The sequence below is a fragment of the Ptychodera flava genome, chromosome 16 (genome assembly GCF_041260155.1).
Source record: "Ptychodera flava strain L36383 chromosome 16, AS_Pfla_20210202, whole genome shotgun sequence".
NCBI lineage: Eukaryota > Metazoa > Hemichordata > Enteropneusta > Ptychoderidae > Ptychodera > Ptychodera flava.
This window is the reverse complement of record NC_091943.1, coordinates 23,715,541-23,734,626: the sequence shown is the minus strand read 5'-3', so window position 1 is coordinate 23,734,626 and position 19,086 is coordinate 23,715,541. Positions and strand designations below refer to the sequence as shown.

The 19,086-nt window shown below is 38.2% G+C and overlaps 2 protein-coding genes and 1 long non-coding RNA gene across 3 annotated transcripts; all 3 read left to right on the top strand.

The window, feature by feature from the left end:
• The first annotated feature begins 683 nt into the window (after window positions 1-683).
• On the top strand, window positions 684-7,112 carry LOC139114369 (ganglioside-induced differentiation-associated protein 1-like). Its single transcript, XM_070676054.1, has 5 exons — window positions 684-935; window positions 2,690-2,879; window positions 4,511-4,681; window positions 5,609-5,827; window positions 6,267-7,112. Exons 1-5 carry the CDS (start codon window positions 870-872, stop codon window positions 6,575-6,577), a joined length of 957 nt encoding a protein of 318 aa, XP_070532155.1. The 5' UTR covers window positions 684-869; the 3' UTR covers window positions 6,578-7,112.
• A 2,554-nt stretch (window positions 7,113-9,666) lies between these two features.
• LOC139114961 (uncharacterized) lies at window positions 9,667-11,158 on the top strand. The gene is made up of 3 exons (XR_011548008.1): window positions 9,667-9,943; window positions 10,845-10,915; window positions 11,102-11,158. It is a non-coding gene; the product is annotated as an uncharacterized lncRNA (long non-coding RNA).
• A 1,369-nt stretch (window positions 11,159-12,527) lies between these two features.
• LOC139114960 (serum paraoxonase/arylesterase 1-like) lies at window positions 12,528-16,283 on the top strand. The gene is made up of 6 exons (XM_070676874.1): window positions 12,528-12,708; window positions 12,852-12,978; window positions 13,679-13,879; window positions 14,798-14,879; window positions 15,381-15,515; window positions 15,838-16,283. The coding sequence occupies exons 1-6, from the start codon at window positions 12,549-12,551 to the stop codon at window positions 16,015-16,017; spliced, it is 885 nt and encodes a 294-aa protein (XP_070532975.1). The 5' UTR covers window positions 12,528-12,548; the 3' UTR covers window positions 16,018-16,283.
• Window positions 16,284-19,086: the final 2,803 nt, after the last annotated feature.

Here is a 19,086-nt window from a genome sequence, read left to right as displayed (position 1 = left end):
ATATATATATATATATATGCATATAGGCCTATATATGCGTGTGTGTATACATTTGTTTGTTTGTGTTTGTTATTTGTTCAATGTTCTATATTGTATGTTTGTTTATTTATCTATTTGTGTATTTTTGTCAGTATGTTTGTTTATTTATTTATATAATTGTACGCTTGTTTGTATGTTTGTTTATTTTGTTTTTTATCTATTTATTTATTTGTTTTGTTTGTATGATTGTTTGTTTTTTTCCTGGCTATTCTGTGGTACAACTCGGTTATGCACACACTTGCTTCCACGCTGACCCTAGTCTGGGTAACCGAGACTGCGCTGACCCTGAATGGAACCCCACTGATGGTTTGTCGGTAATTTTGTAGGATCAATGCACGTCAACAGAAAAGTACGACACGAGCACCTGATTAAAGGACACGCTTTTGTTCGTGGTCAGAAAAACAAAATTGGCAATACCTACAAAACCTACTATTTGCAAGATATCGCACCATTTTCAGTATTAGATTTCACCCATAACTGATAAAGGTCAATGACCAGTATGTAATTTGATTATAGTTATCAATGGCTGACAATTATTATCGTAGAGGACGGTAAATGAAATAAAAAAAAACAACAAAAAAATGTTAATGACTCAGTTCGGGTGACCTCAAAGTGATTGTAGCATGTCTGTGTACCACGTGATGTTTTCTGTTCTTTGGTTGAACAGAAGGTATCATGAATAGACTTTGCTGTTCCAACGTCCGCCCTCATCGGGGGTGAATGGAACCCTGCATTTGTATCGCCAGGGTCTCCGACATTCAAATACCGAACTATTCATTTCATTGCGGATTATTGCCATCGCCAACCCGTTTCAATTACTCATAGACGCAATGGCGGGCGGCAACACGGACGACCTTGTTTTGTACTGCCATCCCATTTCCTACTATTCGAGAAGGGTAAGTTCTCTGCTGTGGATCAGTTTTATACTCGATATAACGCCAATACAGAAACTCATGTTTGGTATTGGCATCCGGACATCAAAATACGCTTTGAACGTCCATTAATGGTGTTCACAAAGGCTAGTTCTTTGTCAAACGATATGCCGTCTCAAGGCCAGCTATTCAACAGTTTACATTGATGTGTTTTCCAGCGACGCAAGGTGGCTTTCTGGGCTCTATATCTGTCATTTGTTAAGTCCTGTTCTGAAAACATGATTACGTATCACGCTGCTGTTGTAAGTGTGATGAAAAGGTAGAGGAATGGCGTCCCTATTACATATTTAATCAGTGCGTATAAGGCTGCCTTCACAAATGTTACGGAAAGGATCGGAAGAAATCAGCGGGAGGGGGATTTTAAATAGTTTGATATTGTTTAATCAAATCCTCCAAAACAAGGACTTAATATAAAATATAGGATGTATTCAGAGCGTCTTGAGGCATTGCTGACCCTCTTTTGCCCAAAATAGGCAACTAATCTTTCAGAAACAATATTTTTTGCAACGTCCCTCTTGATATTTAATAATTGAAATGACAATACGTCATACTGGATCAAAGTACTTCATTTATTAAATTGTATTTGCCATGTGCAATATTAGCATTGTAGATCATCGACACGTTTTACACAGTTTTTTGTTTTGTTTTGTTTTGTTTTCTACGTCATGATAGTCAAACATGAACTGAAATATCACAATCATGTCATCGGTTAAATGCGCAGGGTATCGGAAGCTCTTAGCCCATTGGTTGGCTGAAACTCAGTTTGTTAGAGCAGCTGTCTAGCTTAGCTGTAATAATTGTCGCCTTGGTGGGCTAGGCTAGGCCGTGCGGTTTGGGCTTCTGTCGTGCGGCTTGCAAGATTTGAGGTCTTCACACGCGATGCCCAACCAAGCATCGCCCAAGACGCACAACAGAAGTCCAAGCCGCACGGCCTAGCCCACTAAGGCTACAATTATTGCAGCTACTGTCTAGCTATGAGCATATGCACCTGACAGGTACCGAAATAGTAATTTTCTTTGCAACATTGACATGGCTATGCACATCGTTAGAACATTTTTGTTTTTTAGTCAATAATTGCGGTACAAAAGCACTGTTCTTGCTTTTCTATTTAATGTAAAACCTTATGAAAACCAACCATCACCCATTGAATAAATATTAAACAGATATCTCATGGATTGACAACCTTGCTTTATAGCACCATCATGTTTTCGGTGTGAAACGTCTGCCGCTAGATGTGTCCCTTAGGGTTCGAGAAATTATGTCTATATATTCTTTACCTGTGATTTCTAGGCTTGGACAAACGTATAATTCTATCGCCCACTCTTTAAACAATTCAAAATGGTGAACTGATACAATATTGAAAAGGAGATGTTGTACTGCATAACAAAACGATTTCGGTGGCTTTGCCCTAGACTTCATGTTTCTGGAAAAAAACGATCCATTTGATATTGACAGTGGCACACATTGGCAAACGCTATCAGTAGTGTATGCCAGTGAATCAAGTGAAGTATACCTAGCAGTTTTGACTCCCTACTGAATATTATGAATAGTAAACAAAATTCTTGCCCAGTTTTCTACAAAATCATCACAGTAAAGGTCAAACGGAGTTCACTGTTGCGTCGTCTACACGATGGCTTGTATGCAATAAATAATCTGCTCTTATTCTGCTTTCTGTAACTTTTGTTTTGTTTTTCACTCATTGATTCTCCAATCGACAGGTTCTTATGATTCTCGAGGAAAAAGAACTGAAATACAAGAAAGTGATGGTAGGCCTCGACGGACAAAATCTTCAACCGTGGTACCTAAAAATAAACCCTAAGGGCGAGATTCCCGCCATTACTCACGGCGACCGAAATGTTTACGATTCAAACGCTGTAATTGACTATTTAGAGGAAAGCTTTCCTGAAGGTAAGCCTGACCTCATCTGCGTTGAAAGCAGGGGTTAGTCGAGGTTAGCCTCCAAAGATTTGAGCTACATTGAAATTATTTAAGCTGAACCACCAAATGTATTGTTGGGAATTCCTTGCAAGTTCCTTCTTTATTTTGTCGGTAGTTTTGAAAGCCTGGGGCTCTCGTCAAATATTGTCTGCGGGAGGTTGAAAATTGTTTAAGAACAGCGGTTACTTCAACGGCGACGACTAGAGTGATGTGCTCTATATATCTACGCAGTCTGGCACCAGTTTATACTTTCACTACAATAACAGCGTCTTTTAGAACTGCCGAATGAAATAAATTACGTCAAACTTGGAAAGGAAAGTCGGATATCGAAATCATTTGCTTTTTAAAGTTCCAAGATGCAGATGAAATACTGATTTTCTATATTGTGACAGGAGATAGAAAATTTTCGCTGTCATTGTATTGGTGAGGTTCATATGAGCAATGTCTCAATAAAACGTCCTTGCAGTAAGATGCAGCATACCAGAGAGAAAAAACGGCCTAGCATTTTCATCTATTGCTTGAAGTAGGCAGACTGGATATTAACATAATTTTGTACAACCTTTAAATGTTCTTAATGTAGAAGGCATGTTAGGTTTATAACACTATGTTACAGTTTCTTAAAGCATTGACAGTCGACTGTATGTAACATGGGTACCGTTTTAGCAGTCATCTTAACATTGCTATGGCATATCTCTGCTTTTTAACGATGCAAACCAAACTGAAATGATAGATGATAAAGCGAACTAGGAACTAAGTCAGTGTGATGGTCTTTCTTATTTGCATGTAAGGTCCCATTGTTTTAGATCCTTCTGAATCGAAGGCTGTTTCATTGTCAAAAATCATTCGTCGTCGTCCGGGGGCGGGTATTGATGTACTCCATTTTGCAAGCCAAAGCAGTACTGCAACTGGAGGATAGCTTGCTACAACAGTGCTGCTATACCTGGAGACTGGAACTTCAATTTGCTCTTCGAAATTTTGCATTAAAAATAGATTTTACATTTTAAAAATGATAAAAAAGTAGTCCACTATTACAACTGAGACGAAGTGACTGTATTCCGGCATTTTTGTGCCGACATCATCCTTTTCTGTAATAAGTCTTTGAAATCTAAATTAAAACCCCTCACATTTATGTATGTATGTATGTATGTATGTATGTATGTATGTATGTATGTATGTATGTATGTATGTATGTATGTATGTATGTATGTATGTATGTATGTATGTATGTATGTGTGTGTGTGTGTGTGTGTGTGTGTGTGTGTGTGCGCGCGCGCGCGCGCGTGTGTGTGGTGCGTGCGTGCGTGTATGTATGTATGTATGTATGTATGTATGTATGTATGTATGTATGTATGTATGTATGTATGTATGTATGTATGTATGTATGTATGTATGTACGTACGTGCGTGCGTGCGTGCGTGCGTGCGTGCATGTATGTACGTACGTATGTATATTAAATGTATGTATGTATGTATGTATGTATGTATGTATGTATGTATGTATGTATGTATGTATGTATGTATGTATGTATGTATGTATGTATGTGCTTATTTATTTATTCATTTATTTATTTATTATGCCTTTGAATCTCAAAATTATTTTAGCTAAAAGATTGCTTGCTGAGAAGGGCACAATAGAAGGTGACAAAGTTCAAAGATGGCGGAATCGCATCAATGATATCGGAATAGAGGCTGCAACCACAGGCTGTATCATGTTCAGGGAAATGTACGCTAAAGATGCCGGAACGCCTCCTGGGATGTCTAAATTGATAACAGGTATTTATATATCCTAGTAATTAAGCGATAATCCCCACGACAAACGGAATACGCGATTTGTGTAGGAATACGAGACATACAGCCTGACCTGCTAGGCGATGGTTAGTGCTGCATAAAGCGAATGGTAAACTGATCTAGTGAATGCCAAATTGTGACCAGGGGGAGGGATAGTCGCTACTATTAACACACGCAGTAATGATGTTTACAGTGGTTTTTCTCTACAAGTTTAACGATCAGAAAAGTAAACATCGTTGAACAAAAATTCAGTGCCCGGGACGGAGCATCAAAAATAGCAATACGTTGTACGAGTGCAAGGCAAATCGACAGAAAACGACAAGATTTATGTGGCGAAGTGAATCCAATTCTTACCTGTTACCATGGCCCTTGTGTGATGTCTAGTCCAATGACGCATTGGCATGATTTAAACCTTGATGTTATGTAGAAACTCAATTGGTAGCCCTACACACAGCACGAGACTCTATAAAACTGCTTGACTGCTTGCATGCAGCGGTTATGATCCTGAGGAGCAACAACATTAATGCTTCATGTCTTTAAGAATCCTGAAACTCTTTTTTTTTAAATGGCACTGTGTTGAAGAGTTGTACATTTGTATCAAGTACTGCAACTTTTCGAAACAGCACCTCGCACATGATGTTCAGATCGATCTCATGACAGTCGCAAAAACAATGCTTGACACGGGAGGGTTTGTATATCGACGCACACGAAGATTAACCCTGGCATAAGTTTCTTATGCATTTCCCCTAATCACAGAATATGCAATGCACAAAGAGAACTACATCTAGTGTAAATGTTTTAAAACATGTACTTTTGATTGCAGTATGAAATAATTTCACCATTCACCGCATGAAATATAGACTATTTATGCTAAATAACGTTGATGGCGTGTTTTTGGTTTTCCCTCAACAGAACGCAAGAAAGCCACCATGCGGCTGTGCGAAACCCTCACAGAGAAATTTCCAGAGTATGCGGAATTCTACCAGACCAAACTCAAGAGATTCCGAGACAACAGCGAACTGATGAACGGTGAACGGGGAATGCAAGAAGTTGAGAGAAGACTGGAAGAGATGGACACCATTTTAAATGAAATGGAAAATCAACTGCAGGAAACAAGAAATTCTTTCCCAGGTAAGGTCAAAAAATGAACCCCCTTGTACCGGTAGTGATATGGTTTGTTTATCGTCCCTTTTGACGACCATTGCTACTGTACAAATACTTTGTATTCGACAACTGTAATAGTGATTGCAAGTTTCAAACTAGTGGTGACCATATGAACAAATAAGTAAATAAATAAATAATTAGGCTAGGAATGCTTAGATATGAAATTACATAATTATGCTAATGCAATTAGCCTGTTTTAATATCAGTCTGCAATTTTGATGGTTTAAACATTCAAGTAAAAATCAATACTAGAATCGAAAACTTGGCAAACAAAATGTTTCCGATAATTGTCTCGGGTTAAGGGTCCGTGATTGAATTGACTGTTTTGATGTAAACGAAGTGATGTGATGGCGTGTTGTGACGTAATGCAATTCAGTAAAATGCTGTTTTTCGTGTTTGCTTTCAGACGGTGACCACTGGTTTCTCGGACAGGACTTCACGGCCGCCGATGTCTATCTGGCAGTTCTTCTCGACCGTTTGAAGTACCTGGGACTCGCACACCACTTCAGGGACCACATGCCGTTCTTGACAGCTTACTTGGATAGACTGAATCAAAGAAGGAGTTTCCGTTTAATCGTCAGTGAGATGTCTCGTTTTTTCCGCCTCATGATGTTCCGAAAGCTCATTGCAGGTGTGAAGAAAATGGCGCTGCCTGTCGCGGGACTTATAGCTGCTGTTGCTGCGGCATGGATATATGTATACAATTATTCTAAGTGATAAAATCTTGAAGAAGAGGTGTTGGTCTTTCAATATCAAAGGGATTGTTTCCCAATGACTGTTGTTTGTTGAAAGACTGCAAGAGCCTGACTGCATGCTTGAACATTCAAACGCACACCCACGTAATTAATACAGTTTGATTGATACCATGGAGGGGAGGGGGATAGCACACAGATTAATTGATACCTAGCTTTTATAATTGCGGAATCTGATATATTACCACATTCTCCTTGTCTGTGATATTAGGGAGAGGTAACCTCGGGAGTACACGGTTTCGGACATGCGCATTACACATATACTTATAAGATTGGTATATGTATACATATCATTTTTTGTGCTTTCTTTTCTGCATTGAACATCCTAGGTGGGTTTATTGAAATGAACGTAAATTTTGAACTCAGTCATTTATAAATATTGCCGAACAAAGTGCCAACGTCATGGTAATTCTTATGACATTAGCTTGTATTATGAGGGAGTTTTGACTTTTGTTCGTATTTCAGATTGAAAAAAAGCTATCAGACAGATCCTACTATTATATTGTAATCTGTTTAAATTCTTTCAATTCGGCACGCAGAAACATATAGTTTTGTAATTAACTATAGCAGATAGCAATATAATTGCCTTCACGGGTAATTTGCATAACAAAGGTTCAAGACCATTTCCGCCCTACGCCATGCGTATATGCTTTTATGTTGCAGAAATTTAAGATGATCCATAATTTTATGAAGCTTAAAATATGTACCTTGGTGAACAGATTAACTGCGCAGTTCGTACATTTTCATTTTCATTTTGGATAGAAGCGCGATATTTGACCCTTCCATTCTCCTTTGTTTCATAGAAATGAGCTCAAGGGTTATGCGCCTCGAAATTGAAACACTTACATTTTGTTCATACTCTCCACAATTAAGGAAACTTTCACTCCCTCCCTTTCGAAATCAGCAATAGAAATCAGGGGTCACATTCCAAAATTTGGTACTAAAGAAACAAATTACCCAATATTCACCGACTCTTGAAATTCAAAGTGGCCACCATTCCTTTGTTAACCTGTGTGAGGAAAATTAAAATTTTTGATTCTCATACAAATAAGCAGGTGAAAACTTTAGTTGCTCCATGATTTTCAAAATGAACTCCAACAAGTGGTAGACCAAACAAGTATCGTCAAAGCTTGAGAGTCTGAATATCTGTCCCCGAGGGGGCGCTGTACCTTAATCATGACTTTGTGGCCTGCCCTTGTCAGAATGTTGAATGCCTTCAGCAGTAGTATTATAGTCAACACCGACTTTGTTATTTTAGTAGTTTTTCGTGATTATCTGAAGTAAAAGGGGTCTATAAATTCGTTAAAAACACTTCGCATTCTGACAAAGTGTTAGTATAAGATATAGAGAAGACATTTTCTAAGTATAAGATATAGAGAAGACATTTTCTAAGTATTTACTGAATGATACTCCGATACCTGAGATGAATTCACCCACGAATCGCTGGGTGTTGTCGTCTATGACATGTTAAAGTTTAATAGATTGTAGGTTGGCATGTTTGCAGCAAATCGGATATATTTAAATATTAAATACGTGCAGTGCAATAATTTAACAGTATTTAACATTCAATGTTTGGAGCCACATGCACACTTGGCAAGTAGTTTAACCTCACTAGCTGTCTATTTTTCATACATCACAAGAATTATTAATAAACAAAGTTGTTCTTTCAGAAGACTCTACCTTTCCTTTAAAAGATCGCCAATTTTTTTCCAAATGGCTCCTCGCAACATTCAAGAATGTGTCTAGAATTGGCCTCGTGACTTGTCGAAAGTGGTTGGCGTAACGTAACGCTCGCTTTCCCATAACGATGATGGATCTGCCTTGCCCTGCAACTGAGCGACGGATGGTCTATCGGTTCCTCAGCTGTCAGTAGTGACTCATATGTATACCAAAGAGTAACATAAAGGAAGGTTGGCCTTATGACTGCACTGGCTATCGAATATTGGAAAAGTTAAGGTGATCGCTCTTTGTCGTTCTCTGATAACTGTAGGAAATCTTGTTAGCGTAAAATTTAAAGTGTAACAGTATGGTCCTGAATACGCAATCTGCTAACAAGTTTTGGTCAAATTTAAATGTCATATTTATTCCTAATAATAGGTAAGGTAGAATGCGCCTCGAGGAGAGAAATTCTGTCAAGCTTTTACAATTCTTTTCTAATCTATCCCTTGTGGGGGCTCATTTTAAAGTTCTTGGAGTAAGAAAAATTTTCATCGTCTACGGTTTTACGAAAATCGAAAATGTTATTTTTCTATAGTGGTGGCGATATGGACTTTCAAATATTGCTAAATCTTGGGTTATTTATTTTCGTAGCACCAAAGTTTGCATGGCGAACCCCGAGTTTTATTCTTGGTTTTGAAAGACAATGTTTAGTTTTATTGAGGAAAGCAAAAGTTTAAGTTTTTCACTTTCGAGGGGTATACTACCTTAAATAATGATCAGTAATCTTTCATATGATGAACTTCCCAATACTAAAATGGCGCTAGTTTAGAAACCTTCGACTTTGCCCTTCTTATGGTGTCAGTCAGTGCTTGTCTTGGGGCACATAACACACGCCCTCTGCGGTCTTCTCGGATTGTACTACATATCATTACGAACCTAATCTTCTCAAGTACTGCTATTCCAGTGCTCGTCAGTCGCTTTAGATTTTGATAATTTTTTATTATCTTTGTTTTAGTGTCAGTTGCAGCTTCACGTTCCACTCGTACTGAAGTAAAATCATGCTTAGATACACAATATTCAGCTTATCAACTCAGCCTGTTCATGTATGGACTGCATTGTTATTGTTGACAAGTGAATTCTGGTCTGGACTTGACTACAATTAAAATGTTATAACTGTATTCTATACATAACGGAGATGTTGTGTTGATAATCTACAGAGTGGATGTTTGAAGTATGCCTTGGGGAGTAGAACAAGAACTTCAGACATAAATAGTGAAAAAGTTACCAAAAGTTATAGATACTGGTCCCTAAATCTATTGAAAGCATTTGCTGCTTGGTTTCAGGATGAGCATTCGGTTATGTAGCATTTACGGCAGATTTGTAAACAAGGTCTGGCCGAATGATAAACCACATATAAACTCCATATGTACGACATAAAATCGACCCCACCCCTCTTAAAATGTAGTGGTCGATCCCTTAGTCACCGATACATTCCGAAATCAGTTATGTCACCCAGTGACGTATTAGTCCGGTCGGAGTATTCATTGTCTGTTTGAGTTCTGTCGTGATCGAGTCCACGCTGTCAGGCTGTGATTGGCAGAAACATGATGTTATTACGTCTAATTTTCTGGATCTGTTCAGCCGTTGTCCTTGCACGTATCGGCGCCTTCATGTAAGTAGCCCGGACTTCTTGTGACACATGGGAACTTCATTGTTTGCCTTCCATGCATGTGTTTCTTTGTTATTTTCTAAACGCTTCTCAAATCTAAATTTGTCCCCAGTTAGAAGAAGCTTATTATTCAGCCAAAAATACATGTATAACGTAATGCATACCCTTGTTTCGATCCCATTCAAAGAAGGCCGACATTCAGAGACACCTTCCTTGTTATAGGGAATGGTGAACAGGCACAGTACGCGCGTGTGGTTCGCTATGGAGCACGGTGTGAACAGGTGAATTATATTCTATGCTGTTTGGTCAAAAGATGAAGGTGTGACCTTTCAACTTTTACACCTTACTTGACCTAGAAAGGTTGTCTGATGCTCATGATTGTAGAAATGGTGACTGACAGTTCTTTCTATCGTGAGATGGACACGCAAGCGAAAATGAATTTGTTACTGGGCCCTCGTTTCTGTTGAGAAATACTAGTACGTGTTCTCCGCGAACTTCAAATTGCTTCTCATATGACACGATGATACGGGTATCCTTTGATTACGGGCTGACCTGACATGACCCTCTCTGCATACTAAGGGAGGAGTGGTCTCGAAAGGGGCTGGTCAAAATGGGGGAAAAACAATCTGCAGGACAAAAATTTCCGAAACAGTTTAGAGCAATATTGATATTTGATAACAATATTCACATGAAAGTCAGCCATAGGTGTAAATTTGAAGTAAAAATAATATGCATGCTGCGTTAAATAATCCCCCAAAATTTGCAGAAAAATGCTAGAGTCCTGACATCCCCATGAATTTCTAAGTGTTCATCCCAAATATATTGTTATACCCAGAAAATAACTATTCACAATAGGCTTGCGATACTATTTTCCTAAATTGACGAATCTTGTATTTTTCTCTAGACATATTCTAGGATTCCACAAAACCATGTACAAGCACTATCCTGGGTCGTGTCGCGTTGTACCTGGTGTAGGTAAGACATATTATTCCGCAAAAAGTATCAAACAGAAATTGAAAGGTAGCGAAATTTGTCAAGTGGTAAATATTTATAGTGCGAGACGCAAAGAAAAGTAAACGAAATGACGCGTTTGGAAAATGTTCCATTTTACTCAATATCATCACTTACTAATTTCGCCTCGTCTCATGCTTCTTTTACCAGATCGTGGTTCTGAAGACGTCACCGTCACGAGCGATGGACTTGCATTCATATCTTCTGTGAGTCATGTGTAACCTCCACAAATGTAATAATCTCCACAAATGTAATATCAACCACAATTGTAATAAAATGCACCCATAAATGTAATATCGCCCAAATGTAACAAAAATCAACCATAAATGTAATAAAAACACCAACCACAAATGTAATAAATGGTAACCATAAATGTAATACAAATATCACCCATAAATGTAATACTTGTCAACCATAAATGTAATAAATCATTTTTGTCGTTGCAATTGAGGAATTAGCCCTTAAATATTGATCTATGTAATAAGGAAAGCAACTCCACACATTATTCAATTCTTAATTGTTTGCGTTTAGTGTGTTTTGCATATTTGAAAGTGTATTTTACGTTTCCCTGTTTTGTGTACAGAACTGACTGGCCATGGCTAGACACAGCTGTAATCTGAGTGTCAGTGCAGTCTCTACTCCAGAGTGGGGAAGACTGTATAACACTACGATCCTTTAACGCCGTTTTTTCGAAAATTGCCGTACTTTCTTAATCAATCTCCTCAAATTCGTCTTCAGTGGATAAATTGTGTGGAATAATCGATAGATTGTCTGTATTCCTATGTTGTCCCACTTGAAGTTTGTTCCTTCACTAGGGATGCCAGGATGTCTAATTTTGTTCTACTGTGTTCAAGGTAGTATTCGTATTGTTTTTACTAGATTGAAATATATGTTCTCGTCAACATGTTTTGTGTCGTAAGTTTCTGTTATAAGGTTTTATATTTCTCTGTTATTTGTTCTGAGTCATCTGTCATAAACTTTGTGTGGTATCACTGGTTGACGAGTTATTTTGACGCTTCCTTATTATGTAATTATCAGTGTCTAGAACTGCTGTTCCACTTCCATTATCTAACGGTTTGATCAGTACCTCGCCGTTTTCTGATAGCGTTCTCAAAGTATTCTATTCTGTGTGTTTGAAAGGAAACCTAGTTTCAGGAAAGTATGCAATAACATTACACTAGTCTTATTAAAGTTATTATTTACTCAGGGCATTGATAAACAAATGATCACATATGCAAGTTCAAGTTTATTACATTTATGGTTGAGTTTTATTACATTTATGGTTAATTTGTTTATTACATTTGTGGTTGCGGGTTGTTACATTAATGGTTGACTATTTTATTACATTTGTGGTTGATTTTATTACAATTGTGATTGATATTACATTTGTGGAGATTATTACATTTGTGGAGGTTACATGGTGAACCTGTTTAGGCTAAACTTTGAAAGAAATATTGTGGGATTTTCTCCCTGCCGGACGGATAGTCTAGTAACATATGCGCAAGCAAGTACAGAGCCCCCTCAGCGTTGCTCAAACGCTAATCTTTCGAAGCTTTCATTAAACCGACAGGGTATAAGAGCGAAGGGTGGAGCAAAAATGGACCCGTCTCGTATGCTACCAAACCTTCGTGGAAGGATATTCTTGTTCGACTTCAACCATCCAGATGATAGTGCAATTGAGGTGACGCTGAACGGAGACTTTGACAGGGAAAATTTCTTTCCTCATGGCATCAGTCTGTATGAAGACCAAAAAACAGGCAAGGTCATTTTGACGTATCTTTTATTCAAAGTTCCATCGAATTCAGTGATGGACCACAATATGGAGTGACCGTGTTTGTGGAGTGACCGTGGATGGACAAATTGGGTGAATCTATAACAGGGTGTTTTGATTTTTCCACAGCGGAAGTTCGATTATTTGTCGTGAACCACCATATCAGTGACCAGGAAAGAATAGAAATATTTCGATTCGATGAAAATGCAACATCTTTGAACCATCTGAAGACTGTCACCGGAGAGAATATTCACAGGTGAGCAGTGGTGGTATATGATGTCACGAAGACAGCGCCCTCAATCAGGATTTTTGGTCTCCACAGAGCCTTGAAAGCCTTCTTTAACGTATCCTTGCTGGTTTTTATTCAGAAATGCTCGATTTAGTTATGACCAAAGGGGGAAATACTTGCTTTACTACATTAAACACGCTTACCCTTGATTTCGTGGAGGATGTAGAGTTTGTTCTTGTTTGTTGGCGAGTAAATTTCAGTGTTGCCATAGTTTAAGGTAGAACGTACCTCGAAATTGAAAAATATTAAACTTTGCTGGAACTTTCTATAAAGAGCTTTAAATCATTCCCTTTGGAAATCAAGAATGAAAGTAATGGGGTTATTGTGTCTTGTGACTCTAGGGGAGAAATAAATTTTCGATTTTTTCAAAACTAAGCCGGCGAAAACTTTATTTACTCCATAAGCTTTAAATTGCGCCCCCTACAAGTTGCAGACTAAAACAATATTGTAAAAGTGAGAGAGTTCGAATATCTATCCCCTAGGCACATTCTACCTTTAGGCACAAAAATTGGTGTCGAATTTTTGATGGCGACAATTCGCTTTTCCGTAAAAATTGAGAGCGTACTATTTGAAAAGCTTCAAAACACCTTCACTTTACTGACAGTTTCGTTTCAGTCATAACAGCGACATTTTCAACTTTTTTCACGAATTTATATGGTTTCTTTAGTGTCAACGATGTTCTCGCCGTTGGCCCAGAGTCGTTCTATTACACGAACGATTGGTACTTCGTCAACAAGTTTGGCAAGATGGCCGAAATGTTGTCCGGACTGTGCTGGGGAACCGTGGGGTATTATCATGACGGACAGGATGCGATTGTTGCCCGAGGGTTGAGAATGGCAAATGGAATCAACATGTCTCCTGATGGAAGGTAGGATTGATGAAAAATTTGCCAATCTTGAGCATCTTCTGTAGCCTATTGCTACGGTAACCCTTGTTCACGTAAAATAATTAGATTGGTATCATCAGAAAACTCTGGTTGTCTGAGTCACGGTTGCCTTGTCGCATTCACCGGGACCAGTTTTTATTTTCGTGTTAAATTTAGCTTGTTCCTATAAAAACTCTCAAAATCTCAAAATGACACCAATTTCTCAATTTGTCTCACTAAGGTAGTATACGCCTCGAATGAATAAATGTCATGGGTCACCGTGCAAAATTTAGTACTATAGAAACAAATTACACAATATTTCCCGACACTTATATTCAAAGTGGCCGCCATCCATTTATTAGCTCTATTGAGAAAAATGAAAATTCCAATTTCTGGAAAACGAAGACGGTGACATTTCCCTTACTCCAAGAGCTTTAAAATGACCCCAACAAGTGGTAGACCACAGTAAGTAAAGTAAAAGTTCAAGATTCCGAATATTTGTCCCCACGACGCATTCTACCTTAAATATTTGTAGCGTGTGATGAGATGTTTGTGACTTTAAACACCATGGTCAAAGACGGAGTTAATAGATGTTCGCATTTGATAGCAGTTCAGCGAGTGACATGCCGAATTCGCAGCGACAATATGGCTTTCGTATTTCTTTGCATGACATTACTTTAACCAATCCCTATCATGTATGTATGTACGGCATACACAGCCCTAGCCGAAACCCATCTCAATTAGCAACGCTGCAGAACAGTGCAGCACTGCTTGACGTCGCTCAGCGTCGACACCGCATGTCGTATTTTCGACGTCGATGTAGTTTCATAGTTGCGCAAGCCGCCGTTGTACAGGTTGTATGTTTAGATATGAGCGAGGAGGTATAATACATTAATTACTTAAAACGACTTCTCAAAACAGGTACTTGTATGTTGCGGCGGCGTTTCAAGGGCAGGTTGTGGTTTTTGAAAGACAAGAGGGAGGCTCCCTCGAGGAAAAACAGGTAATATTAATTTCCATAGGTGCCTTAAAATATATAATTTGTGTTACATCAATCACTTTACTTGTTCGACTAACAGTCATGCATGATAAACAGTCTTGTTACGCCATGTGATGGCGAAAGGTTACAACAGTTACTGCTGATTTGTACTCATCGAGTTTTGAGAGTCAGAAATAGGAAACATTTTTTTTTGTTTTTACTCACTATATTTCACATGATATTTGGTTTAAACTATCCCGATTCTCCGACTTTGAGCTTCAGATTGGAATGTGTGACCTTTACGGCATTTGACTTCCGCTGAAGCTCAAGTTATATATAGTCATTAATTTTCGAATTTTCAAACAATGAACCAGGTGCGTGCATTACTCTTATATCACAAACTCTGAGCTGTGGGCGGCCTAACATTTTAACTGACGGATGATAAACATGTTTGCCCAAACTAAAAAAATGAAAGCGGGTAATAGGTATCCCATTAATAAGATTTGTCACTCTATTTCCTCTCAGCGAATCGACCTGTGCCTTGGTGCAGATAATATAGAGATTGACAAAAGATCAGGTGATCTATGGCTAGGATGTCAGTCAGTTCTGTACAAGTTGTTTCAACACGGGATGAATGTGACAAACCCGGCTGCCTCTCAGGTAAGCTTGTCCCTTCACATTTATCAGTAACTTAATTATTAATATTCAATAATTTTTTACATTTGTCTCAATAGGCTTTATATTTTCTGATCCATTGCAACTTCTAGCTAGGATATATTCAATGTTATCCCAAAAATTGATAGATCTCGCTTCGCTGAAAGGCCATTTTAGAAAACTTCTCGACAAAAAAAGACATGAAAATTACGTCGATGGCAAGTTTGTCCCGAACAAGATAACGGTCCCTCGAATTTTCAGTACTTCTCGTAACTTTCCATGTCGAAACTGATGTTGTTTTCGTTGTTTACGGTCCTTTACGCCACAGGTGTTACGGATTCGGCCGGGGTCCAAGAGCGCCCCCTACGCCAGTCCCGACATCAGAGAAATATTCGTAGATGACGGTACTTTGGCCAGTTCGTCGAGCGTTGCAAGTTACTATGACGACAAATTACTGGTGGGAACTGTATTAGACAGATTAGTCTATTGCGAAATTAAGACTTTTTGAAAATGGTTTTATTTTTGGCGAATGTGTGGCGAGTTTTTTTCCATTCTTTTTCGATCCAATTGTGAGATTTATTTTATAACTGGCAACACAAAAATTCTAGTCACCCTGTTATCATTTTTAGGAATGATTGCGATGTACAGTATGATTTAAGAAAATGTTGCCTCGACGTAAAAAAAAACCCAGAAACGTCACGTCACAGAAATTCACACTCCCGTTCCTGCAAAAAAGCAATTGTAGCTTATTTGGGAATAAATTTGTCACGTTAGTGTCACAACCAACTTTACTCACTGTTGTAACAAGACTCATGCTCTATCTACCCATTATCCATTGCTCTCAAGCAAAATTCATAGAGTGTTGTCCGTGTTACATGTACATGCATTGTAGAATTAACAAATTATACAAACCATGGCCTCCCTCCAGTTTAAACATTCGTTTTATTATAATTAGTTGCAAGATTTAATTTTATTGTAAGACCTCTTGACATTCTCGACATTTTAGTTGCGTTTCTGTCAGAGTATCTGTCTGTGTGTCTGTCAGTGTGTCAGTCTGTGGACGCGATGTCTTGAGTCAGTAACGGCTAAATGGATTAAAGAAAATCTGATACTCATATTCTGGCAGGGAACTTAAAAATAATCTGTTTGCAGAATTTAGAAATATGACTGAACCTCATGGCCTTGTAGTGTACTCTGTGGCGTGTCGAAGGTATTTCCCGAGGGATATGGTGTATTCTGCCGCCAGTACTTTTCCGAGCGAAGCGAGGAAAAGTACTGGTGGCAGAATATATACTACTCTGACAATTTGATGCCCCAGTCAGGAATGTAAGATGTATGATAATAAGGTTATCACGAAAATACCGCAAAGGATGCACTCGGACATTGGCGCCAAGCATCGCCCTCCGCTTCGCGTCGCGTCGGGCGATACGCTGCGCCAATGTCCTCGTGCATCCTTTGCGGCATTTTCGTAATAACCTCATATTATTCAACGCCAGTCGTTGAAAACAGCATCTTCGCGACTCGTTTTCATGTTTTAGTTTTTTTTGCAACCTGACGAGAGCTTTGACGTCTTCCGTCGAGACCGCTGTAAATCTTGCAGATGTCGACGGCTTATCCGCCGTAGATTTATTATTTTCCTCCACAGATATACAATCCGCTTCAATATTTATTGTTGTTCAAGAATCGGCGACAAGTATTTACGAATAGACGAGAGTTTAAAAAATCGCAATTTTAGTCAAATTTCGGAATTTTAATCAAATGGTTTCTATTCCACCATAATTCCTGAAATAGTAGAGAACCTGAGCCTCAAAATGACTTCATTCTTCGACCTATAGCGAGGACGGGGCAAAATAAGAGACGAGATTACAATCGTGCTAGTCGAAAAGATTTTACTATTTAGGAGTAAAAGATAGTACGGGATGAGAACAGATTTGCATAATAGCGTGAAATAATTTCTTAACTATGGTTTTCTATGTAAACATTATTTAATGGTACGTGACCTGTTTTCAAAATGCTTTGCAGTTGGCAAAACACGTAAAATATTTTGCTGAAAGCAAGCAATTAGTAAAATATTTAAAAGCAGTGATAATTAGCTCAATCAAAAGCTAAAATACTTAAAAAAGTGTCACAGTTTTTGAGAAAATGCCAAAAAATAGAGGGACTATATTATCTCTCTGTCTGTAAAAATACCAACTTTATTTCGCTGCAAACATATTGGTAATCTGTGGTACATATTTAATAGTAAGTTATTCTTAACATTTGCTGAAACAGACTTGATAAATCTTTCTACAGCCGCTGTTCATAAACAAATATTTAACATCTGTTAAGGTAATTCTCCCGGCCGTTTCGTACCGATGACCTCGTTACTAGAATTTGCATATTTTAACGACTCTCAACAATGAGGAATATGCATTTGATAGGACTTGGTGAAACTCAATTATATAGTGCATTGTTTTTAAAGTGTAAAATTTCATTTTATCTTTTTATAGGAAAACAAATCAAGGTACCCATTTACCTGCACAGAATAAAAAATATCAAATTATGAATTTCATCTCAGTGCCTTCCCATCGCCTGTGTGTTTATGTTGACTTTCGACAGTAAAACCATTCCAGTCAGAATGGACTTATTTGTTTACATTTAGGTTCGCTTGCCAGTTTCATCAATCAGTTTTATCCGTTGCAGGATAAAGTATTAAAAATTCCAATTGCTTTAATGCGGGAGCAAGTGCATAGCGCCCACAAAGAGGCAGAACAGCAGTGAAGTAATTGTAGCCCAGGGGCCGTGCGCCGGCTTTTTCTGTTGTGCTTTTTCTGTTGTAGGCGTTGCAAAATTTTCGTAATCTTTATTTGTCAAGCTACCGCAATATATGCTACATGTTGGGTGTATGGATTCAATTTTATGGTGAAAAATCAGTTTACGTGTCTTGGAACAACCTCTGATCACTTGACCATACACGCTTGCTCGTCCACAACATCATTTGCCTAGTCGCCTACCGTGTTGATCTTATCAAGGGATTAAATCAGTCAGTCAAAATCTCATGATAATAACCCGATTTAATATACTCTGGTAAGTGTCCAGTTCTAAGTTCATGACTGATGTACCTATTTATCAACCCGACAAACAAAAGGCAAAATTTTACCAATTACTCATGTACACATTAGTCCCATGCACGCAAACAAAACTGAACAGTTGAGATGACTATACACTCATTCACTATACTATGAATACAATGTATTTATGTCTTCATTGCTTATATTGTTATGATTTTAGTATACGTATTGAATTTTTTGCGAAGCGTTCAGCTGTACATATGCTGATACAAGCCACGCCTTTCGTACAGTGACCTCCTATTCCTATAGTCGAACAAAAATAATGTTGATTTTAATAGGAAACAGCGACCCGAACTAATGTTACTGGAATACCCAGTGACAAGTCTAATTCTCTCCATCTAAATACGCTAACATCTGTAAATGTATGAAACCATAAGTTTAGGCATTTTAATTTGTGTCATTAAAACAGGAAAACAACAACAGAAGTGATATAATTGTGTAAAATATTTACATTTACATAGAGATGT

Excerpts from the sequence above, each read along its gene's own strand:
- LOC139114369 (XM_070676054.1), top strand. The coding sequence starts at position 870 with ATGGCGGGCGGCAACACGGACGACCTTGTTTTGTACTGCCATCCCATT. Across the intron at positions 2,880-4,510 it reads AGAGGAAAGCTTTCCTGAAG|CTAAAAGATTGCTTGCTGAG; the intron begins GTAAGCCTGACC and ends AAATTATTTTAG. Across the intron at positions 5,828-6,266 it reads AACAAGAAATTCTTTCCCAG|ACGGTGACCACTGGTTTCTC; the intron begins GTAAGGTCAAAA and ends GTTTGCTTTCAG.
- LOC139114960 (XM_070676874.1), top strand. The coding sequence starts at position 12,549 with ATGGACCCGTCTCGTATGCTACCAAACCTTCGTGGAAGGATATTCTTG. Across the intron at positions 14,880-15,380 it reads GCTCCCTCGAGGAAAAACAG|CGAATCGACCTGTGCCTTGG; the intron begins GTAATATTAATT and ends ATTTCCTCTCAG. Across the intron at positions 15,516-15,837 it reads CAAACCCGGCTGCCTCTCAG|GTGTTACGGATTCGGCCGGG; the intron begins GTAAGCTTGTCC and ends TTTACGCCACAG.